The sequence below is a fragment of the Schistocerca nitens genome, chromosome 8 (assembly GCF_023898315.1).
Source record: "Schistocerca nitens isolate TAMUIC-IGC-003100 chromosome 8, iqSchNite1.1, whole genome shotgun sequence".
Lineage (NCBI taxonomy): Eukaryota > Metazoa > Arthropoda > Insecta > Orthoptera > Acrididae > Schistocerca > Schistocerca nitens.
This window is the reverse complement of record NC_064621.1, coordinates 358,704,646-358,729,453: the sequence shown is the minus strand read 5'-3', so window position 1 is coordinate 358,729,453 and position 24,808 is coordinate 358,704,646. Positions and strand designations below refer to the sequence as shown.

General features: G+C 41.7%; 3 protein-coding genes across 3 annotated transcripts in view; 2 read left to right on the top strand and 1 right to left on the bottom strand.

The window, feature by feature from the left end:
• The window catches only part of LOC126199567 (paired box protein Pax-6), a 370,240-nt gene extending 354,487 nt beyond the window's left edge, over positions 1-15,753 (top strand). The window contains exon 9 of the mRNA XM_049936489.1: positions 15,665-15,753. Within this exon, the coding sequence (XP_049792446.1) occupies positions 15,665-15,753 (89 nt within the window). The remainder of the gene's footprint in view (positions 1-15,664) is intronic.
• A 3,680-nt stretch (positions 15,754-19,433) lies between these two features.
• LOC126199254 (transmembrane 7 superfamily member 3-like) lies at positions 19,434-24,440 on the bottom strand. The gene is made up of 8 exons (XM_049936052.1): positions 24,108-24,440; positions 23,575-23,919; positions 22,954-23,216; positions 22,638-22,809; positions 22,392-22,559; positions 22,162-22,314; positions 21,814-22,083; positions 19,434-20,472 (listed from the first exon to the last, which is right to left on the bottom strand). The coding sequence occupies exons 1-8, from the start codon at positions 24,235-24,237 to the stop codon at positions 20,201-20,203; spliced, it is 1,773 nt and encodes a 590-aa protein (XP_049792009.1). The 5' UTR covers positions 24,238-24,440; the 3' UTR covers positions 19,434-20,200.
• Positions 24,441-24,501: 61 nt separating this feature from the next.
• Positions 24,502-24,808, top strand: part of LOC126199566 (ankyrin repeat and SAM domain-containing protein 1A-like) — a 576,756-nt gene continuing 576,449 nt past the window's right edge. Inside the window, exon 1 of the mRNA XM_049936488.1 lies at positions 24,502-24,706. Within this exon, the coding sequence (XP_049792445.1) occupies positions 24,603-24,706 (104 nt within the window). The 5' untranslated portion in view covers positions 24,502-24,602. The remainder of the gene's footprint in view (positions 24,707-24,808) is intronic.

Sequence of the window (24,808 nt, the reverse complement as noted above, 5' to 3'; positions counted from 1 at the left end):
GGATTTGCCTGGACCGATTTAGGGAAATCACGGAAAACCTAAATCAGAATGGCCAGATGCGGGATTTAATCGTCGTCCTCCCGAATGCGGGTCCAGTGTCTAACCACTGCGCCACCTCACTCGGTGAACTTTAACTATTGGCATATAATTCTTCCCGGTAAATGTCTTACTTTGCCTACTATCTAAACTGTTCATTTGAATTTTTCCAAAGAATATTTTTGCTTTTGTCAGCAAAATCAGCTCTATCCAAATTCCCGTCAAAAACTAAAGATACACATCTGACTAAAAAACGATTTTCCATTCGACGTGATTAAAGAAAGAGAGCGATACAAATGTTACACAAAAAGTTTTTATTTGCCTGACATTTCTACTAAATAATGAAAGAGAAAGGAAGTTATAACAACGTAATAAATTAAAAACTTAACAATTCACTCATATTTCTAATAAAAATAAAAATAGCTGATGTGCTGTCTGTGTCATACTCTTATCTGCTTGTACCCTTGCAAACGGACATTGTAACACGAAAAATATGGGTCTCCAAATTCAGTTCTCATCTTTTAGTAATGGCTATTTGTAATTCCTAAAGAGTGGTGTGATAGTCTATTACAATACGATTTTTGAACAGATATTTAAAAAATTAGAATCAGTAGGAGAGTGCTGGTGAATTTTCTGTAGTATTCAAGCTCTCACTGCTTTTCTAAAAAAGCAGCGGACTGTGTACTAACTAAGTTTTCTTTTATTTACCTATTTTATTTGATAATTTGGTTCTATGTATCTTGAAACGTATAATGCAAAAGTCTGATGGAGTCTTAGAACTGACAATCTTTGTTCGATGTCTCCGGTTACCGCTGCGAATTACAGCAATAAGAAACCGACGATCCATTATTTCAAAAATCGGTTATTTTGAGCGGTTTTAATAGCCAGGTGAAACTGGAGGTGAAAAAACTGGTATAACCGAAAACCGGTTGATTGGCTGGTTGGTTGATGTTGGGGGGGGGGGGAGGGGAGGGGAGGGGACCAGACAGCGAGGTCATCGGTCCCATCGGATTAGTGAAGGATGGAGAAGGAAGTCGGCCATCCCCTTCCAAAGAAATTATCCCGGCACTTGCCTGAAGCTATTGAGAGAAATCACGGAAAACCTAAACCAGGATGGCCGGACGCGGGTTTGAACAGTCGTCCTCCCGATGCGAGTCCAGTGTGCTAACTTCACTGCTCCACCTCGCTGGGTAAAACCGGTTGTGTCAACGATAACCGCCAACCCAACTCTGCAGTCTTGGTAAACATTGAAATCTCCGCCCCACAATACGCTAGTACAGGAGCTGAAACAAAATCGCACAGCCCTTTGACAAAATGGGGGTAAGTTACAGGAGGGAGAGAGGGACACAGTTTAACGTTAACTCTGAGGAACGGTGTTTCTCGGCACATTTGACATTAGCAAATATTGCCAGAAGTCGTGCGGTGCTTCATTTCCGGTAACAGCAGTAATGTTTCAGCCGTATGACGCCAATCCAAGTGTCTTCTTTAGCCTTCTTGATGGCGTGCGCCATTTTGCCTCCAGTAGCATGGGGATATGTACAGGGTGTCTCTCGTAAAAGTCGTCAGGCGCATTTTCTGTGCTGTTTCGGCAGACATTTTCGTTTATACAATGAATAGCTGGAATCAGCCCAAACAAGTACTTTCATCATGGTTTTCACGCGGCGTCCATTGTCGACGGAAAGCGTCACTTTGTTTCCCGTTACAAACAAAATTATTTTTAAAGCGGTATTTCACGTGCCCATTCGTTAGGGCGGCCCCAAATTAGTCTAGTACGATGTTCGCTTTATCGATATGTACAAACAGGGACAATAAAACTCGAAGAATAACCATTAGCTAACGCCATGCAGCAGCGCTGCTCATTCCCTGCTGGAATACAAATTATTCTTCGGTTTTTACTGGCCCTGTTCATACATATCGATAAAACGAACATCGCATTAGACTAATTTGGGACGCTCTACTGATTGGGCATGTAAATTTCCACTTTAAAGATTACCGTTTTCGTAACGGGGAACAAATCGACGCTTTCCAGCAACAATGAGACTCGCGTGAAAGACATGATGAACGGACGGGTTTGAGTTGGTTACAGCTACACAATTCACAAACAAAGTTGAAAATATGTTCCGAAAAACCACAGAAAATGCGCTTGACGATTCTTAAGAGCGACGCCCTGTATATTCCCAGTTTGTGTTTCCTGTGCTGCACTACCATGTCGCTTAGTATCTTATTCAACAGTACCAAACACTTCATGGGGGTGTACCTCAAATAGTCCGCCCTGAATCTGACCGGGGAAGGAAAAGCATTAAAATTATTGTTTTCTAAGTGAAGGTGTAGTTTTAGAGAACGGAGTTTATACTAACAACGATGTATGGCTTAAAATTCCCTGTTTTCACAAAGCAGTTCGCTGACAGCTCCGTGGTCGATGTCGTCTCACGCGCAAGCTGTCCCAGATACTAGACCAAACATCGTAAATATGGAGCGCAGATTCGATGCCGGGTTGTCCCCTCCCTGTGCGATAGCGAACTATCCGTTAATGCATATGGGCAAAACGTTCTCAACGTACAACAGAAAATACTGTTTGAACACACCACGTACAAAAATGTCGCTGCGACTTCAAAGAACATTACATGTTGTAGTGGTACGAACATATTTATACTTCGATACTACTAATATGATATAGCGAAAAGAGTGAGAGGAATGTACATTTTTACAGCGGGTGTAAAAAAATGTAAATACCAAAAACGAGGCATATTACCTTGTCTAATACGGCGTGGGGAAACCGTTGGCACTCAAAACAGCTTTCGGTCGTCGCGGAATAGAAAAATACAGGTGCTATATAGTTTTCAGCGGACTCTTGTACAATATTTCCTCCAAAATAGCGTCAAATGTAGGTAACACTGATGGAAGTGGACAGCGATCATGTACACTTTTCTCCAAAGTGTACCAGAAAGGCTCAATAATATTGCGAGCAGTTGACCGTAGTGGCCAGGGGAGAAGCGAAAATTCATCCTCATGCTCACAAAACTTTTCCTGAACGAAGAAAGCAATGTGAACAGTGGTCTTGTCATCTTGGAATGCAGCATCGCCATTCGGTAACAATTATTGTACCATGGGTGTCTGGTTGGTTGGTTCTGAGAAGAACCGTTGTGAAGTAATTTCGCGTTCATGTTTAAGCCGGGAGATCTGTAGATGCTGAATACTGTGCCCCAGTGTGGCTCAATAGCACACATGTGAGAAAAATTGACGTGGAGCTAAATGCAGCAATGAGGACAATAACAGGCTGCATAAAATCTACTCCTCTATACTGGTTACCACCTCCAAGCAACATTGCGCTAACAGGCCTCCGAAGACAGAACGCCATCCTCAAGGAATACAAAAAATTACTTAAAATCCCCGAGCTTCCAATGCACTCTGACGTTCCTGCACTCCGAATGAACCGGTTAAAATCTAGGCAGCCATCTGTCCTACTGGCAGAACCACTACAGGCAGCTACTTTCAGTATCAACAAAAAGTGAACTATTGCCCATGAGGAAAATCAGACCCTCCAAAGACCTGACACAAGACTAGCCGGTATGGAACTAACGCGACGTGCCAGGAAAACAATTAATCGGATCCGCACAGGCCACGGCATCTGTGCTGAAAACCTCTACCGATGGGGAAGGGCTTCATCTTTTCAGTGTGACTGTGGAAATGAACACCAGACGATCCATCACATTATAACAAAAAATGGCTCTGAGCACACTGGGACTCAACTGCTGAGGTCATTAGTCCCCTAGAACTTAGAACTAGTTAAACCTAACTAACCTAAGGGCATCATAAACATCCATGCGCGAGGCAGGATTCGAACCTGCGACCGTAGCGGTCCTGCGGTTTCAGACTGCAGCGCCTTTAACCGCACGGCCACTTCGGCCGGCATATTATAACAAGCTGTAGCATAAGAGCCTACCATGGGAACTTGGAAGATTTCTTTGAAGTGACAGAGGCAGCCCTTGAATGGATCGACAAATTAGATATTAATTTATAGTCGTTGACCGAGTAAGTTTAAGGATGTTGAGGCGGGAACATCTGACCTGCGTGACAAACTTGGACGTCCTGTGACAGCAACTACCGAGTTTCAGAAGCAAAATGTTGACAGTTTGATTCAAGACGATCGTCGTATCACTCAGAGAGGAAATTGCAAGCCAATCCGCATTTCACAAGAACGTGTGGGTCACATTATTGCTTTGCTTGGCTATCGGAAGATCTGTGCCACCACAGCAGAACTTCAGAGACTGAATCTCACCACTGTACAGCATCCTCCATACAGTCCAGATTTAGCACTTCCATCTGCTCCCGATAATGGAACACGATCTGCGTGGACATCATTATGCTTCTGATGAAGACGTTGAGAGAACAGTGAGACTGTGGTAGCGGAAACAGTGTCGACTTCTTCCATGACGGCTTCAGAAAACCTGTTAATCGTAGGCAGAAATGTATCCAATTGGCTCGCGATTATGTGGAAAAGTGAATATTGGTAATTAAAGATCACATTCTAAGGATTATTTCTGGCCGGCCAGAGTGGCCGAGCGGTTCTAGGCGCTATAGTCTGGAACCGCGCGACCACTACGATCGCAGGTTCGAATCCCGCCTCGGGCATGGATGTGTGTGATGTCCATAGGTCAGTTACGTTTAAGTAGTTCTAAGCTATAGGGGACTGATGACCTCAGAAGTTAAGTCCCATAGTTATCAGAGCCATTTTTGATTATTTCTGCGTTTGATTTATTAAAATATTCCCATTCAAAAACAATTAACGAAGGTGGAGGCATTACTTTTCATTCAATCCTCGTACCTGACTGCTGGCAGCAGAGATCATGAGAATGTACGATCGCAAAAAGACCAGGTTCTGGACGGACACGTTGCACTACCGAGAGGGAAGATAGTCGTTTTCGCCATGTCGCTCTTGTGCATCGTATTGCATATGCTGCAGCAATTTGAGCAACAGTTGGCACCACAGTGACACAACGAAATGTTAGAAACTGATTACTTCAAGGACAGCTCCGAGGCAGACGCCCTGTAGCGTGCATTCAACTGACCCCAAACCACCACTGTCTGCGATTTCAGTGGTGTCAAGCGAGAGCTCACTGGAGGGCAGGATGAAGGTCTGTTGAGGTTTTCTGATGGAAGCTGGTTCTGACTTGGTACCAGTGATGGCTGTGTGTTGCTTAGACGGAGGCCAGCTGAGAACCAGCACACAAACTGTCTGCGTGCTAGACATACTGGATCTACACCTCAAATTATGGTCTCGGGTGCGATTTCGTATGAGAGCAAGAGCACTCACGTGGTTCTCCCACGTACCTTGCCACAAATTTGTACGTCAGTCTGGAGATTCAACCTGTTGCGCTTCCATTTATGAACAGCGTTCCAGGGGGTGTTTTCCAACAGGATAACGCTCGACTATATACTAGTGTTGTAACCCGACATGCTCTACATGCTGTCGACACGTTGCCTTGGCCTGCTCCATCACCAGATCTGTCTCCAGTCGAGCTCATATGGGACATCATCGGACGACAACACCTGTATGACCCACAAACAGCATTAACTGTCCCTGTACTGACAGACCGAGAGCAACAGGCATGGAACTCAATTCCACAAACTGACATCAGGCACCTGTACAACAAAGTGCATGCACGACAGCATGCCTACACTCGACATTCTGACGGTTGCATCGATTATTAATTTAGCACCACATGACATTTACAGTGTCTATGACCTTACAATGTTAGTTACTTAAATATGTTACCTAGACAAATGTATTTTCGAAATTGTGTTATGGTTCGAATAGTTCAAATGGCTCTGAGCACTATGGGACTCAACTTCTGAGGTCATCAGTCCCCTAGAACTTAGAACTACTTAAACCTAACTAACCTAAGGACATCACAAACATCCATGACCGAGGCGGGATTCGAACCTGCGACCGTAGTGGTCGCGCGGTTCCAGACTGTAGCGCCTAGAACCGCTCGGCCACCCCAGCCGGCGAAATTGTGTTACTCTACATTAGTTATATTTTGGTGTTACGATTTTTTGTCCGACAGTGTACGTGTCATGCGGGACACCTCTGGGGCGGCCTTCGTATCTCATCTGGTTCAGATATATTTTGTCGTTGGTGGCACCAGCCTCGAGGCACAGATTCAGCAATCGGAGTGCTTACGTTACGTAACTACTTGGTGAAGTAAGAGTATCCATGGGTACAGGTAGCACCCGCCACATAGATGCCACTTACGCAAGTAATAATAATAATCATCATCATCATCGGGGTTGGTGGGATTTGGCGATCGGCGGCTGGCCCTCGACGAGGTAATGGCACATCGATTGGAGTGCGGAGGGGCCGCCCGGCTGGGCCTAATGGCCCGCCTCCTGGGCCGCATTGTCGCCGCCGCCGCCGCCGCCCCCTGATAGGTCCCGCCCCCGCGACCTCTTCCTCGCGTAATCGCGGCGTCGTCATTAACGGCGAAGGCGGCGCGCCTCGGCTCGCCGGCTAACGATCGCGGCGATGTCGTTAAAATGAGACGCATGGGCTCCCCGGTAGCTCGTTTGGCCCGCGGCGCGGCCACTCGAGGGAAAACATCCGCCCGCTCGCCGGTAATTGAAAAGCTTAGGAGGAACACGGCGCCGCCTTTGTGGTGCGTCCGCGCTGTCTCCGGCAGGTGGCGAGCCAGCCGCCACAAAGCTGAGCAAGCGCCGCACCTGTCCGTCCGTGGGGGTCACTCCCTCTCCCTGCACTCCCGTGTCAGCAGTTCAGGGGGCTAATGGTGAGATTTCAGAAGCACGCGAGGATGGCCGACGTATAAGGTCAGAGGCGACCTGAGTAGGTTGATGAGGATGTGGGCATCTGAAGGGATTTGTACACTGCCTGATAAAAAAGTATAGCGCCCAAAAGAGGAGAAGGAAACAGAATGAAATTTTACGAGTTGAGAGGATATATGATGTTTTTTCGATGATAAAAGAATCTAGTCAGCTTAAAAAAGAACTTGGGAACAGATTATGTTCGAGTATAATGACTTTTCTGGAGACTAGAAATCTACTCTGTAGCAATCAGCATGGGTTTCGAAAAAGACGATCGTGTAAAACCCAGCTCGTGCTATTCGTCCACGAGACTCAGAGGGCCATAGACACGGGTTCCCAGGTAGATGCCGTGTTTCTTGACTTCCGTAAGGCGTTCGATACAGTTCCCCACAGTCGTTTAATGAATAAAGTAAGAGCATACGGACTATCAGACCAATTGTGTGATTGGATTGAAGAGTTCCTAGATAACAAAACGCAGTATGTCATTCTCAATGGAGAGAAGTCTTCTGAAGTAAGAGTGATTTCAGGTGTGCCGCAGGGGAGTGTCGTAGGACCGTTGCTATTCACAATATGCATAAATGACCTTGTGGATAACATCGGAAGTTCACTCAGGCTTTTTGCGGTTGATGCTTTGGTATATGGGGAGGTTGTATCAATGGAAAATTGTACTGAAATGCAGGAGGATGTGCAACGAATTGACGCACGGTGCAGGGAATGGCAATTGAATCTCAATGTAGACAAGTGTAATGTGCTGCGAATACATAGAAAGAAAGATCCTTAATCATTTAGCTACAACATAGCAGGTCAGCAACTGGAAGCAGTTAATTCCATAAATTACCTGGGAGTAGCCATTAGGAGTGATTTAAAATGGAATGATCATATAAAGTTGATAGTTGATCGTCGGTAAAGCAAATGCCACACTGAGATAGAGAAGATCCAACGGAGAGCAGCGCGCTTCGTTACAGGATCATTCAATAGCCGCGAAAGCGTTACGGAGATGATAGACAAACTCCAGTGGAAGGCTCAGTAACTCGGTACGGGCTTTTGTTGAAGTTTCGAGAACATACCTTCACCGAGGAGACAAGCAGAATATTGCTCCCTCCTACGTATATCTCGCGAAGAGACCATGAGCCGGCCGCGGTGGTATCGCGGTTCTAGGCGCTTAGTCCGGAACCGCGCGACTGCTACGGTCGCAGGTTCGAATCCTGCCTTGGGCATGGATGTGTGTGATGTCCTTAGATTAGTTAGGTTTAAGTAGTTCTAAGTTCTAGGGGACTGATGACCGCAGATGTTAAGTCCCATAGTGCACAGAGCCATTTGAACCATTTTTGAAGAGACCATGAGAATAAAATCAGAGAGATTAGAGCCCACGCAGAGGCATACCGACAATCTTTGTTTCCACGAACAGTACGAGACTGGAACTGAAGGGAGAACCGATAGAGGTACTCAAAGTACCCTCCGCCACACACCGTCAGGTGGCTTGCGGAGTATGGATGTAGATGTAGATATAGATTCCACTTCTCTGTACGACCTCTAGCCTGGATCCATGCGCTCATTCCACTGAGAAAGGTGTCATAAACTCCTCTCTACTGAACCAAGCTGACCATAACTGTTGTAACTGGTCCTTGATGTCCTGGATAATGGTTCAAATGGCTCTGAGCACTATGAGACATAACATCTATGGTCATCAGTCCCCTAGAACTTAGAACTACTTAAACCTAACTAACCTAAGGACATCACACAACACCCAGTCATCACGAGGCAGAGACAATCCCTGACCCCGCCGGGAATCGAACCCGGGCGTGGGAAGCGAGAACGCTACCGCACGGCCACGAGCTGCGGACCCTGGATAATGGTACTGTGACAGAGTTGAGGTCCAAACTGGTCCCACACAAGTCCTATTGGGAACAAATGTGGGGATCTTTTTAACCTCTGGAGTATCTCGCATTACGCTGCCAGTTCATAGAGACGAGTGCCACGTCTGGACGAATGTTGTTCTGTTGAAAATTGCCACTGCAATACTGTCGCATGAAAGATAACAAATGAGTGTGTGGTATGCCAATGAAATACTGTTGTGACGTCAGATTTCCCCCAATCACCGCCGGCCGAAGTGGCCGTGCGGTTCTAGGCGCTGCAGTCTGGAACCGCGAGACCGCTGCGGTCGCAGGTTCGAATCCTGCCTCGGGCATTGATGTGTGTGATGTCCTTAGGTTAGTTATGTTTAACTAGTTCTAAGTTCTAGGGGACTAATAACCTCAGAAGTTGAGTCCCATAGTGCTCAGAGCCTTTTTAACCATTTGAACTCAATCACTACCAGCCGTGACGTGGAGCTATATATCCGATGGCTCCACACACTTGATGCCAGGAGTAACGCTGCTGTGCCCCTCCAAAACGCTGGAACACAGGGATCTGTCCTCACGTCCACCCGCCTCCATCCCCCGTCCTCCTCTTCCCGGTACTCGCGGATGATGGTTATCAGGGGTAGTGCAGAACTGCGGTTCATCGCTGAACACAGTGTATTGCCAGCTATCAGCAGTCCCTGCTTTCCGATCATGGCACCGTTTGTGTTGCGGTGTTAATGGCAGCCTGCTTATAGGGAGGCAGTTCCAATGGTGCGGGATCACACAGAATGCTACAAGGAGTCACTTGTTTTCGGATGGCAGGCGCAGATATGAAGAGGTTACAACATGCTTGGTGCCCAATACGGCTATCCTCCCATGTGGGTCTAAGATACGGTCAACCAGAACCTTGATAACAAGTTCCCATTCAGTTCAACATCGGGGCCGGCAGTGGTGGCCGTGCGGTTCTAGGCGCTTCAGTCCGGAACCGCGTCACTGCTACGGTCGCAGGTTCGAATCCTGCCTCGGGCATGGATGTGTGTGGTGTCCTTAGGTTGGTTAGGTTTAAGTAGTTCTAAGTTCTAGGGGACTGATGACCTCAGATGTTGAGTCCCATATGCTCAGAGCCAACATCGGGCCAGTGTCACATCTGAACGCCACACAAATCTGAAAATTACACCATTCGACCAGCTAGCCAAATGGATTCCCACAGTGAGGCCCCCAACAGACTATGCCATGTGCTGATAACGCTGCCTTACACGATTACGTGGCATCTCTGTGTCCTTCAAAGTGATCATTCAGCATCTGATGCTCTCCTATCCCCTTATGCACACTACTAGACCTGGTAACAACGCTAAACACGAACAAGTCTAATACACTCTGGTGGCCGTTCCACCTGTCACAGAGAATTGCAATTCTCATCATTTACATACCCGCCGATGATGTGTACGTGTCTGAAGTCACATTGATATCTGACCATGTCTTCTGGGTGCTTCACATTTTTGGGTAGGCAGTCTAAATGAAAAAAGTTTATTATGAAGTAACACACAAAGGAGGTGCAACGTAGGGAATACAGATGGACGCAATCAGTTCATCTGTGAGGCCAGTAGCCAGTTGTGGTGGGCCGTGAAATGAAGTTAATTTTTATTTTGGAAGAAAGTTCGAGAAAAGTATGTAGGAAAGGAATAATGTCTTTGTTAGCCGGAAGCTGGGGCTAGAGAGAGTGAGCTTGTGGCTTGGAGCCTACGGTCTTCGGTAGTGGTCAGCCGTTATATCTCGATTTTCTCAAGCCCTTCCTACTGGCTAACCACAATGGGTGCATAATGGGCAGGTTGTCGGTAAATCAAGTTCCGCTGGCACAAACAACCTCTGCTGAAGTAACAATCCTATACAGAGCACAGACTACATACTTGAACATTACAGGAAAATATTAAAATGAAAAATTCGAAATGACTGTCAGACTGGCTAGGCAATCTACATACCAGAACTGAAAAGGATGAAACCAAGTGAAAATTCTCCGCAGCAGTGAACGGTGGACTAAATAAAAGTTCCGCAGAAGAGGAACAGAGAATACAATACTCAGCTTGGATTGTAATAAATTTTAGAGGCTGATGACTGGCCACTTCAGGTATATGGAGACTGCTTCACAGCCAGCCATGAGTGAAGAAATGGCAAAGCAGTTACGTGGCTGTACGAAGGCTCATGGCGAGGTCAGGTTTGTCAGAGCTGACGTTCAAGCAGAAGAGCTTATCGACTACATAAATAATTTTATGGAAAATGGGTCGCTGTATAGAAGAAAGAAAGGAATAATTTTTTGTATAGGCTTCACAACGTTTGTGTTATCTGTGTATTTCCTAATCAGTTATCTGTTCCTTTTGATACGCACCTTATGTGTGATACAATGCGACATCCCTCTCCGTTGGTATGTAAACCACTTCAAAAATGTTTTACATCGCCTTCATAACGTGGATTTCCGCACGTGATTTTACTCGCCGTATTCGATACGGCAATAGTTCTTGTATGATAAGTGTTTCGATTTACTATTCATAGATAGATTTGTAACCTTGCATTATAGTCGCCACTTGAGCTATAGAGCTAAAGTATATTTTCCAATATTAGCTTCGATTTCTCCACATTACATATTTTATTTTTAAGTGGTGCTGCGTATCGTGGTCTCCACTAAGCTCTAGAGCTGTTTTTACATTATTCAATCCTGTTTCTTTAGGACAAATTGTTAAGTTCTTCTTTTAACCAGTGAAAAGTTCCAAACTACGTATCGCGGTCTCCACTAGAACTATGTTACTACAGTGTATTTTCCGCAAACAGTCAAAATTTGTTTCTGATAAATATTCTTCCTGTCTAACACTTTTATGATTTGCTATTGATAAGTACATATATTCGCCACTACGTATCGCAATCTACGCTTGAGCTATATAGATAATGTGCATATTTCGATACTAGCCAAAATTTATTTGTGATAAATATTTCTTTTTAATTCGTTCAGAGCATCGAAATGCCCTTTACGGCTGTAGAACTTGTTTTTCCAATGCTCGATTAGTTTTTTTTCCCCAAGATATGTTCCTCTTATTTATAAATGACTGGTCGTTATGGTTGTAATGCAAACTATATTTTACACATGTAGCAACTTTTGATGTTTATTTTTCAGTATCGCAATTTCCTCTTTATCCAGGAAATACGCTTTCGATCAGTGGTTATCAGCCTGAGGGTAGTTACCGCATGAGAGACAAAATAAAATTTTCTGGGCGGTAAAAACAAAAGGGTTCCATTGTGTTTCTGTCGCGAAACTAAATTATTTTTTCAAGCTATTGCTGTTATCACTATTTCATAAGACTGTAATACTTATTTCCTGTGTTACAAACAATTAATTCTCTTTCAAATACTAGCATTAACATGTAACACAGCCTGGTGGAGATTATAGTTTGTGTTACGAATAAATGAATAACATGTTCCTCACATCAAAAACCCACTAGACAAATACTTTCTACTTCGTACCATGGATCTATGAAAGTAAAAGTGAGACATATCTGTAACACATGATTAAATATTTCTTCAAAATGGCTTCTTCGAGTTGTAGATAGTTCCCACAATGGAGCAGATATTGCTTCAGTATTCGCTTCACAACAGATAAACGAGCTAATTGGCAACGCAACACAACAGTAACAACGTAATGACTATTATGCCACTGTATGGCCTAGGCTGTATTATAATAATAATCAGTAGTAGTAGCAGCAGTAAGCATTATTTTCTGTGGAGGAGTTGTTGGTAGCACTCACGATGCCATGAGAACTGTTTCATCATTCCAAGAGCAAAGATTGCTTAAAAAAATAAAAAAAGTAACAGTTGTCTCATTAGTTCGAGGTTTAATAAAACACCTACAAAAGTCAAATAATCATTTACTTTTCATCATTTTAAAAGTGAAAGTGTTCAAAGACAATTATTTTTCATTCCAAACTTCAGTAAAGTGCTGATGTACATGTTAATAAAGGGGGGAGAGAGTACCAGCCAATCAATACCTGATGACACTGAAGGATAATAGTTATAGGAAGGTTGAAATCCACTGTCTTACATCATAGACCGCTCTATCTCTGCCGTGTTCACGTTTGAAACCAACATCTAAATCACGCCACGGAGGGCTACAAGCCAAGTGTTTTTCATTATGCACTATGTAAAGTGGAGCCAACAGTTTTTTTCATTCGCATCTGAAATCAAGCACTGATTTTAACAGTCGGACGACTTCTCGTATTGCTACAGCTAACCTAATTTCTCCGAAATTCCCGATGTTAATGGGATGTTTATCAAAAATGGCTCTGAGCACTATGGGACTCAACTGCTGTGGTCATCAGTCCCCTAGAACTTAGAACTACTTAAACCTAACTAACCTAAGGACATCACACACATCCATGCCCGAGGCAGGATTCGAACCTGCGACCGCAGCAGTCGCACGGTTCCGGACTGCTTGGCGCACTTCATTTTCACAAGCGACAGAATTTCAGCTTCTCTGTGCCTGCATTTGTTGCATTGTGAGGCATTTACTTCACTGCTCCCACACGAGTATATTAGACGAAATTGGCGTTTATGTTTTATGTCTTTTGCTTAATCGAGTACAAATACTGAAACATTGTCAAGCTAATAATAATATGTTAGAAAACGTTAATTACAGAGAAGATACTTATAGTGAAATAGAATTTACCATTTTGTCGTCTCAGACTTCGTCATTCATTGAGTTTCATATCTGAGGACCAACGTATTTTTTACGAGATATGATTCAGTTCGTAATATGTAGACACAGATCACAACTCTCAAATAGTAGACTATTGGCGTCTGCTGGGAAACGATATCACTCCACAGCTGCAGCTTCAGCTGCAAATTCATTGACTTTGTCCGGACAAATATGTTCGCAAGTTTATGTTTTTAAAGTAAATTTTCCTATGGAACGAAATATTACTTCCTTTCACATATATTTCGGTGCAGCCAAATATTGCATAAGGTTTCACCATTGTAATACAAAGAACGTTGACTGAAAGTACTACAATTAGAGTTGCACTCTACCAAAACTACAGTTCGGAAGTTTTGATACATAACATAAACGACGTACTAAATGGTAGGATTACCGATAGTATATACATAAATGATCGTGTAACAGCGAAATTGGGAGCCGACGACTACTCTATCTTTTAATTAGAACGGCACATCATTCAGTGTTAGTCCATTGGGTATTTTATATTCTTACAGAATATAAATAGCATTTTGTAAGTATAAGAATTATTTGATTGTGTAACTTCTACACTTCTAAGTAACCAAAGCAGTTACTTTTGATGCAAAAATAGCTTTCATGTACAAACATAATATATGTAGTTATTTTGTCATCAGAACATTCATTATCATAATGAAAGGCAAGAGATTCAAAAATGGTTCACATGGCTCTGAGCACTATGGGACTCAACTGCTGTGGTTATCAGTCCCCTAGAACTTAGAACTACTTAAACCTAACTAACCTAAGGACATCACACACACCCATGCCCGAGGCAGGATTCGAACCTGCGACCGTAGCAGTCCCACGGTTCCGGACTGCGCGCCTAGAACCGCGAGACCACCGCGGCCGGCGCAAGATTCCTGTTGCTACTGATAAATGCGAAAGTTATTTACGAATTACAGAACCGTGTTCTATATAAGTTCGATGAAGTGAAGCAATGTTTGATATATTTTTGTTTTGCGGGTTTTCTTTACCTTTTTGGTCAGGAAATTGCGTTTCCTAGCGCTAGATGGTAAATCAGTATTGTTTTCTTTATTTTTACCAAAACGTCCCTCTGTTCCACGTTAGAAACCAACGATTTTGGAATAAAGCCTGAATTAAATATTGATAATTTCAATTCCGCTATAAATACTTTTAAGTAGCACACAGAATGATAACTATGCAAAAGAAAAGGGTTTCGTAGGTTGCTCAGCCCTGTATACAGCGTGTTTCACGATTCAAGTAACACGCTTAGAGAGGTTGAAGAGGGGACATAGTAGATCAAGTTTTACATAAGAACCCATGTCCGGAAAACTCGTCCAACGACGCTACATAGCGTCTAAGTTATACGCGCCTGTAACTGTATGTATATACAGGGTGATTCCACGAAGATATTACAAACTTTGAAGGATGATGGAAACGGATAAATACGAGTATATTAAATTGAGGTCAGGGTTCCTGGTTGTGGAACGACCCAGTCGAACGTCACAAGCAAAAAATACTGATACCTCGGACAGTGGACTACTTGTACTGTTACTGCTGTTGCTAAGAATTTAGGGTAGGCAACTTTCAGAGGTGGTTGTATGGACTAAGACAAGAAGTAATGTCTAATAAACATGGGCTCTAAAATGGGTCTATTGAACGAGATAGATTTATTATTCTCCATCATCCTTAAAAGTTTGTAACATCATTACGGAATCACCCTGCATATACATAAAGGCGCCGGCGCCTGTGACTTTGATGCTGTGTAATCTCTAAGGTTCCCAGACATGTGACCCTGCGTAAGACTTGATCTACTAAGTCCCCTCTACAATCTCTAGATGTATAATATGAATTGTGAAACACCCTGTTTATGCTTCACTCATTTTCTACACCGCTCATCGCTTCCGGTTTATAGTGGAACCTAGTAAAATACTGCTCGGTAACACAAAGAAAAAGATAAAGTAAAGCCCGTATGGTATGCAACACACCTAATGTACACGTAACACGGGTACGACCTTAACTGACCAAAGCTACTTGGAAAATTACCGTACTCTACTCTTACTTTGGTAGTCTACTGGCGTTTTACAACTCTAACTGCAATGAAGACACATTGGACAGTAATCCAGAAGCCCCTTCAATATGAAGGCATTATGTTCGTTCTTTCTAGTTTTGAGCAGCTTATGCGCAAGCAGATGCTGTGGTAGCAGGTGAGACTGAGTTGTTATTCTCCCGGCAGGTGTGATCTCGGCGGGCGTGTCGGTGCCGGTGCAGATCCCCAGCCAGGGGCCGGACCTGACGTCCAACTACTGGCCGCGGATCCAGTGATCGCAGCTGTTCGGGTTCCCACCGGCGCGCCTGCTGCTGCAGCCGCCGGAGGACCCGCTGCCGCCGCCCCCGGGGCCCGCCACCGCCGCCGTCGCCGCCCCCGCCGCCTCCACCTCGACGGGCACGGGCGAGGACACGCCGCAGAGCTGCTCGCCGCAGTCCCCGCTGTCGCAGGCGCTGCGCGACGCCTCCTCGCTGGACGCGCTCAGCCTCGCAGCCGCCGCCGCTTCCGCACACCACCACCACCACCAGCAGCGCTGAGCGCGCCAGGATCACACCACACGCACACGACATCGGGCACCACGAACCACAGCTTCCCTCCGCAACGCGTCTCAAAATAAACGATAAAACACGTTGGTCACTAGACGCGGCGGATCACCAGCACGGCCAAAGCAGTCCGTGGGCGTCGTGATTCCTTGCTGCCTCGTCGTCTGAAAGTGAGACTCTTCCTCTCTTTTCGACAAAAGTCTATGAAAGAAACTGCAGAGGTGGGTTCTCTCACCACCAGTCAACAAGGCTTACAAAAAGCTATTACTACAGAACGAATGTGGGCAATAAAGATTGTTGTATTTCCACATCCTCCTCACCATCTGGTGCATGTAATTTTCACTGAAGTGCTTCGTTAAATTTGCAGTCGGCAGAGAGATTTGTAACTGGGCTTCTACATACGGACTGGAAGGAAAATGTGATTGCTGATCACCTGAACATGCAAAACTAGCACATTTTTCAACTTTCCCAGTAACCTTTTTTCCCCATTTCAGCATATTAAATATGACACATGAAGGACACATTCTTGTCCTTTTCTTTCAGTAACATTTTGCTTTGTTATATTGTTAAAGAACCACTAACTAATGCCAAAGAACTGAATGTCACTATTTTGAGAAGCTAACTCACTGTTGAGAAGTCTTTTACTTTCCACAAAGTATAGAGAAAAGAACAATTACCGCGAAAGAAACAGTACCGAATAACTTCCCATTACACTTCCTTAACAGTAATACAGAGCAAAATAGTGCCCTTGTAGTCTGCAGACAGGGTCAGTGGGTGCAGAGGGGAAGGGGGGGGGGTGAATTTACTTTTGTACTTCTATCTGTGCGACATCTGTCACAAAATTAAAAAGACATACAGTCTTCTGTGACAGATTAAACATAATTAAATAATTTCTACACAAATAGTATTCATTATTATTTCCCACTGTGCAACACTTAACTGTTATAAATTGCAAAACTGGTGTCTTCAGCAGTGAAGAATATTCAACAGAAGAACAATTTGAACCGGATCACAGGGTACTTGTGAATGATAGAACTCACAGTAAATACAATGTAACCCACATACAACTGTTCTTTCAGCAATTGTTGGGTTAATACCAGCAAGAAAATGTGCCAAAAAGTTTTGCACACAGAAATTTTAAAATTTTGAAACAGTGGTTTGAGTATCCTTAACAGTATTAATTTCATTTCTGTGCAGTGATGTACTGTATAGTCATTAATTTCGTAATTGTACAAATGCTTACACAAAAGTGTGTGTTAACTGTGTGCTCGGCAAATATATTAGGATGCAGTGTGTGATTAAAATAGGCTTAATTTTAAGTGAACATAAATCGAGAAAACTTGACGATAATAAAACAATCTGATTAAAGTGAAATAGGTAAATGCATACATTAAACTCATGTTCAGTCTTGGCAATTTGAATAAATTGTAAAGATAAGTATTATTTCAATGTTTAACTAAATAATTTCTGTAGAATCTTGACACGTTTCAACAGACATGGTACAGTTAGCCTACACACATCACAATATCACCTCTTTTTACAATGTGAAATGTAGGACAATATTGACCATTTAACTCACTACAGAATTTAAACCCATTATGAATTATATTACAATTCTGAAGAACTACAGAAACTCTGTGAAACTTTTGGGTCCAAACCACAAATGTAGATAGTGCACTTGTACATAAAGTTTCTGAAAGGACTTTTTGTTTATTCTACATTCTGAAATATTGTTGAGGATTAATGTTAGCTTCACAAGGTTTTGTATGCAGTAATAGCTTCCACAAATTTCAAACTTCATGTTCAATGGCAACTGTGTTGGGAAAACTGTACCAAAAATATTTACTGGTAGTTTCTTGTAATACACTGACCCACCATATCCTGAACATATGGTGAACACAGAGATCTTACCTATCTGTACAGTGTTTTAATGTAGCAGGGAGGCTAAGATGAAAACAATACATGCAAGACTACTGTATTTAAGAACCAATCATAAAGTAGTACACCTGTAATGAATTTCAGTTTGGGTTCTGCACCATGAATCTGAAAGGTGTGCCTTATGAAAAGTCAGAAAACTGGAAGTATAAATTTACATCACTTAGTAGTTTTTAGATTAACAACATTCAATTCTCAACCCTCCTTGCTGCATTTATTTTCTGGTTCTTGAATTATTTAATTCATACAATAGATGTAAATGTTTATCTAAATGTAAGAAAACATTTTTCTAGTTCCTAATGCAGTTTTGGTCAAAGTCCAGAAAGGTTTTAAACTGTTTTATTTAGGAACAAATTTTAAGAAATATGTTCAGTGACAACAATGTAACAATAATGAATGTCATGTATATTGACTTTGTTGCTGTGATTATATAATATTTAAATGGAGTAAGCAAAACATTGCATATCTGTCAGTGTGTAGATCTTATGTGGATAAAGTAATAAAAAAAGAATACAAATCTCAAATGACTTTTAATAAGTAAAACGTATTGTACCAGAATGTGAAATGCTTTACCCATTTCCTCAGAAATTTGCATTATTAATATAGCCGGTTGTAATTCCTCTTGAAGTGAAGGTTTTTAATTCACATGCAGTAAATAATTCCTATTGTCACATAACAGTGTGTTACGTACACTCATCAGTCTCTTACACACAAATATTTATAAGAAAAAGCAGACTGTATTAAGACACTGCATATACAGTCTAAATAAAAACAACTTTCATTGAGTCACACTCGTTTTCTCACCACAGTTTCTTCATATGGGCTATAGAGGTGAAAAGGTATGGGAAAAAGATGAAAGGTTAATCCACAGCTCCAGAATCAAACATAAAGAAGCATTATAGACACAAAGTTACCACACTGTTTTCTCAGTTCTCAATACAGTACACTACCCATCAAGCAAAACATAATACTATTTCCATTGCACTTTTCCCAGTATACTTGTAGCCCCATAATTTTTGTACCTCTTCTTGAACTGTTAACATAGTTCTATATTAACATTTCAGACACATGGTGGCCATGTTTTGGAGTTTAAAAAATTTCATGAGAAAAGAGATCCACTGCAATATAGAATGATGTGTAACACTACAGCTCAATTGTCAAACACACATTCCTCTTAAACAGCACACAGACAAATGTGTATGGGGAGATGGAGGAACAGAGATTTTACAACTGGTATTTCAAGCCCTTCCCATGTCTGAATGGTTAAGTACTGACAAATTTGCAAATTCATTACCTGACCTGTTTCAAAATAACAAATACAACATTGCATAAAACTGAAACAACACTTTAAGGCTACATAGCAATGTGTATTATTCTTTTCTTTTCACTGCATCATACTCCATACAATTTACGATAGGTAGCAAACAAATATTTAAGGATGGGTGGTCACGATGAAAAATATATTTGTATGAGACATGAAAGTTGAAAAAGTTTTATTTAACTGAATTCAAAAACATCAATAAAATGTATGATACATTGAACACAGTGACTGGTATAATTTAAATAAAACGTGTTAAACAGCTAAAAATTTGTACATGAGAATAGCACCCACTTGTCTGACAGCTGGTAGCAAATATGTTAAAAATGTGCGCGCACACACACACACACACACACACACACACACACACACACATATTGATTAAGGTGCTGTTCTAGACTAAGCACTAAGTGTTAATGCTGAAGGAAGATATTGTCACCATCTTTCAAAATGGTCCTACATAAGAACTGAAACAGTAAACCAATGGAATGGTATTGCTACATTCTCATAAGCTGTCAACACACACAACATAAGTTACAAACAGGGCAAAGCATCACCCACCACCCTTTAAAATCATAGCAAATCCTACCATGAAATAAAATACTGAGTTTCAGTCATCACCACAGTGATACAGCTCTAATCATCACTGCCATTCGCATGCAGAGCAACCAACAGAAGCCAGCCAAAGTCTAGATCAGGGCCAGTGCCAATCATGGCAGTGTTTCTCTATTGTTCACAGATTGGCAATGTTGCTCCATGAAACACTTAGAAACACCACTGGGCCCAAACTATACTTTTACTACTGAAGCCATATTTCACTCGAGCTTCTTTCAACAGTTTGTGTCATACTTAGAATAAGTATTAATGCTGTCAACACACAGAATCAAAGAAGATAATTAGAAATGTGGAGCATCAGTCTTCTCCATATCACAGTTTCCCAATAGGCAGAGAGATGCGAGGCATTTTTGGCAAAAATGTGAAGCGTTGCTCTGCAGATGCTGGGGTTTCTGGTACAGTACCATATGGGATACGAGCATCTATCATAAGCGGAGTTTGGCTAGAAAGTGTTCTATCTATTAGTCTTCCATAACGAGATCTGTATGGTGGCGGTGGGAATGGCGGTTTTCCTTTCTGTTGCCATATCTGTGCACAACTGCCAAGCACTGTCAATGAAATCCACACCGCAACAAGAATGACATCTGAAACATAGAATTCAAATACCAGAGCAGCAAATTTAATGACAATTTCAGTATGATAACGCATGAAAGCTAATAGCATTCCCTAAAGTATTTCATGAATTTCAGTTAATTCATGAAGAATTCAATGAGAGGTATGGTTACATTAATTAAAAATATAAAAAATTAATGCCACAAACCTAGACAGGAAACTGTAATATAAGATGCACTAGAAGTTTAAAAGCAAACTGAACAGCAGCAAAATACAAAAACACACAGAATTTTTGAACCTGGGGTCCCTCTATTCAGGGGTAGAGGAGGCTGAACAGGTGAGGAAAGCATAAAAGAAAACTAAGTTGAGCTTTCAGACAGAACCACTGCACAAATAGGAACAAGTAAACAACAGCATAAATAATTAGTTCAATTGTTGCTGTCATCGTGACCTTCCGTCTGAAGACTGGTCCGGTGCAGCTCTCACGTTAATCTGCCTGTGCAATTCTTTTCATCTTTGCATAACTTCTACAACCTGCATCCCTTTGAACCTGCTTACTGTGTTCATCCTTTGGTCTCACTACACAATTTTTATCCCCCCCCCCTTCCATCGTCACTAACCAACACTTCCCTCCATTACCATATTGATGATTCCTTGATGTCTTAAGATAAGTCCTCTCAAGCGATAACTTCTTTTAGTCACATAGTGCCATAAATTTCTTTTTCCTCCAATTCAAATCAGTATCTCTTCATAAGTTACTCAGTATCCACCCTTAAAATATCCAGCATTCTTCTGTAGCACCACATTTCAAAAGCACCTATTCCCCTCTCATGTTTGAACTGTTTATTGCTGATGTTTCACTTCCATACAGGATTACACATCAGGCAAATATTTCAGAAAAGATGACAAAAAATGGCAGTTATTAATTTGCTGTCTCTTGTCTGTTTTGTCCCTAACCCCCATTTAAAATTAAAGCAGTTCTTATAACACTATTATGTTATATCATAATCTATCTCCTTCTTTCTGGTTTAAAAGTGCACCTAATTCTAAGAGCCTACATGTTAGTAATATTTCTGAAACTGCTTTAACGCAAACACAAAAATGTAGGAATGATCAGCAGAGTCATTTTTATTTATTGCTAAATAAATCTAAAAAAATATGGCACAAGAGTGGATAATATGAATTTGCACACGTCCCAAAAAATTGATGCACATGAATAATCAGAAATAATAAGGGATCACCTTGATAATGGATCCTCTCTGTCAGTATGCATTATATAATAGGTAACTGTTGAAGTATATAAAATAGAAAACAGTAGAAATTGTTTATATTTAATGATCTCCCATACACAATGGACAAATTTAGGTACTTACCTCGAAACTGGAATGGAGGATTAATAACAGCAGCATTATAGCCACTAACTGTTGCTCTCCTTATCGTGTTCACCAATACATATTTTAGATTTGAGCCTATGTAATAATCAATGGGAATTATAGTGGCATATGCACCTAGTACTGCACAACTGATAATGTTACTCTTGCTCATTAGTGGTGGGCAGAGAAGTACCACAAGTACTACTAGCAACATTATACACACAAATGCAGCCCAGAAATTTGTATCACTCCTCAACACAGGGATGTCAGCTGTAAATAACAATTCATAAGATCATCTGATGCTTTCCACAACATAATAATTCACAAACACTGAGGTTGTGATCTTACCCAGTGTTGCATACATTGAGGTAGATGCAATTAAAAATCCAAAAGTCATGGAAGGTAAAAGTATTGATATCAAAGGTACTCCACAGCAACGCCACAACAACAGCCACACTATTCCAAATAGCATGCCCAATATCACAGAAACTGTCTCTAAAACTGAAAATAAAAGTTGCAAGTGAATTGAAATGCATTTAAAACATACTGACCTGCTGTCACAATAATCTAATATTTACCTGTTGTACTGAGTGAATCTTGGAGTGTTAAAATTATGTAGGTCACAATTCCACCAGATAAAAATCCTGCCAGAAACAATCCTGTTCTAAAAAACCTGTGCCCAAAAAAGCACTGGAAGATACCCAGAAAGAAAGCTGTAGCACACAAAACTTTTGAGAATGCCGTATCTGAAAAGAAAATTTAATAATAATTCATATAAGAATGACTTCACTATTTCTGTTGGCACGTAAGTCAATATCACTTACGTAATACTTCACACGAGTCAATTGCTATTTCACCACTACATCCATATGTAATAGCAGGAACATAAGCAGAACCTGAGAAACCTGATGTAGCAATTGCCCCATATACTGTTCCAGTTCCACGATATGCATTGTAAGTCCGTCTCAACGAGGAGCCAATTAAACTTGGTTCAATCTGTAACATTGTTTCATTAATCTTTAAATACAGACTTAGTTTTATTTTACTAATGGATATACCATCTTTCTTGAATTGGCATTAACAGAAGTTACTGTTTCTATCAAGCAAAATATTGGTTTTGACTGTAGAAAGTACACTAACCAGCAGTCCATGATCCTTTATACCTTGCACTGTCATCATGGCTCTCAGTGCTCTGAAGTATGTCTCTCTTGAAAAATCCATTTCTGGTAGATACATATGGTACATCAATACTTCAGATGGAGGTGAAAATTCACAACTGCTAGGCAGGGTTGACACTCCTGGTGGCTGGCTGTCCACAATAATAACTGCCTCTGTCTCTGTTATTCTCAGATACGGTGCAATCTCCACACTGAACTCCATGTTACATCCTCCAGGTATTGGTGCTGTGAATAAAAAATTTTAAATGCTGTACTTTACATAGCAGAGTAAGAATTTCAACAGATTTATTTCAGAGACAATTGACTGACTTAGCATAATTTACATTATTTGTTATCACTGTGTGCCACATTACTTAGTCTGTAGAGGAAACTAGCTCCACACAGCATGCGATATTTTATTCCACAGTAATAATTATAAGTGGGCTATTATTTCCATCCAAGTCTGAATACTTATAATACAAATGAATGAATCAGAAATAATGACCCGGTTTGTTACATTAGCACAACTAATTAGCCTACTGTCTACAAACGTCTGATAAGATAAAAATATGACAACAGAGACAAAAATAAAAACTATACCAACCTTCATCGCTGTACGCCTGTGCTGCTACCATAACAGTAATGTTTCTCACAGGATTTGTGTTATGAACAAAGAACTGTGCATGCGGTTGTCCTTTAATTTCTCGTATCAAGCCAATATTGCTTCCGTTCACATACGTATGTGGTGTAAGAACCTTATTGTAAGATAGAGTAATCTCATACTGATATGCGTGTGTTTGCAATAATACAAATCCACCATCAGGCGGAATATGTGTGACATTTACTGCTATGATACTGGACGGTGCAATGTCTATAAACTGATCTACTATCGCTCCAGGTGAAGCAAGAATGTTGTAGTTAAGAAGAGATAGATTGATCGTGTCACCATCTGTAAATGAAAAACAGAAAGCATAGCTACAACTGTAATTTTGGGCTAATCTTTTACGCATGACACTCTTCAAAACTCCGGATAACAATATGCTGTGAAACTTTAACTCTTCCCGAGCGTCACATCAAAAATCGGTCAACGTAAAATTCTACACACAGGTTGCATGCTTAAGGTTAACGTTTACTAACCTTCTACAAATGTATTAATATCTGCTGTTTGAGCGCTAACCGGCAAAAACACTGAACAACACAGTACCGTAAGGATAAGCAAGGAATTGCGCTTGGACTTCGTACACTGAATCAACATTAAATACGACATTCTCACTAGTTGGAATTACACTCATTCTACGTCATGAAATGCAATCGTAATCGAAGTACGGTGACACTTAGTTGTTGTATATTTGCCGGGTAAACTGTCACATTATTGACACACGTACAGATATTTATAAGCCACTGTACCACTCATTCCCTGCGTACACTCACTAACACTCGTTACGAAACTTTCTCCACACCTCGCGTCGTCTGTTTTCTTACTCACTCACGCGACGCCGCTAGAGGCGCTCGTAGCGCTTCAACATGGCAGCGCTCGATCAATGAAGTTTTGTAATCTTGTAAATGTAGTGTCAGTTGTATATTTTCAAAGTTAATTCTGTGTCATGTGCGTAGTGGAAAAATAAATGGGACATGGGCAAGGATCAAGAGCTGTTGGAAGCAGCACGCAATGGGAACATCTCTGTGGTGGAGAAAATACTCAGCCAGAGAGCGAAAAGGAGCGGCCCATTGGCAAGGTGGGTATTTTAATATTAATTCGTTTATTTCGTTAGTTATTGTTATCACACTGCATTAATTATTGATCCCATAAACCGACAATTCCTTAATGCCATGGTAAG

Bases quoted from the DNA above. Each gene is read 5' to 3' on its own strand.
- LOC126199254 (XM_049936052.1), bottom strand. From the start codon at position 24,237: ATGTCGTATTTAATGTTGATTCAGTGTACGAAGTCCAAGCGCAATTCC. The intron at 22,315-22,391 runs GTAAATATTAGA...TTTTATTTTCAG, and splicing joins AGATTCACTCAGTACAACAG to TTTTAGAGACAGTTTCTGTG. The intron at 20,473-21,813 runs GTAAGTACCTAA...TCTATGTTTCAG, and splicing joins TCCTCCATTCCAGTTTCGAG to ATGTCATTCTTGTTGCGGTG.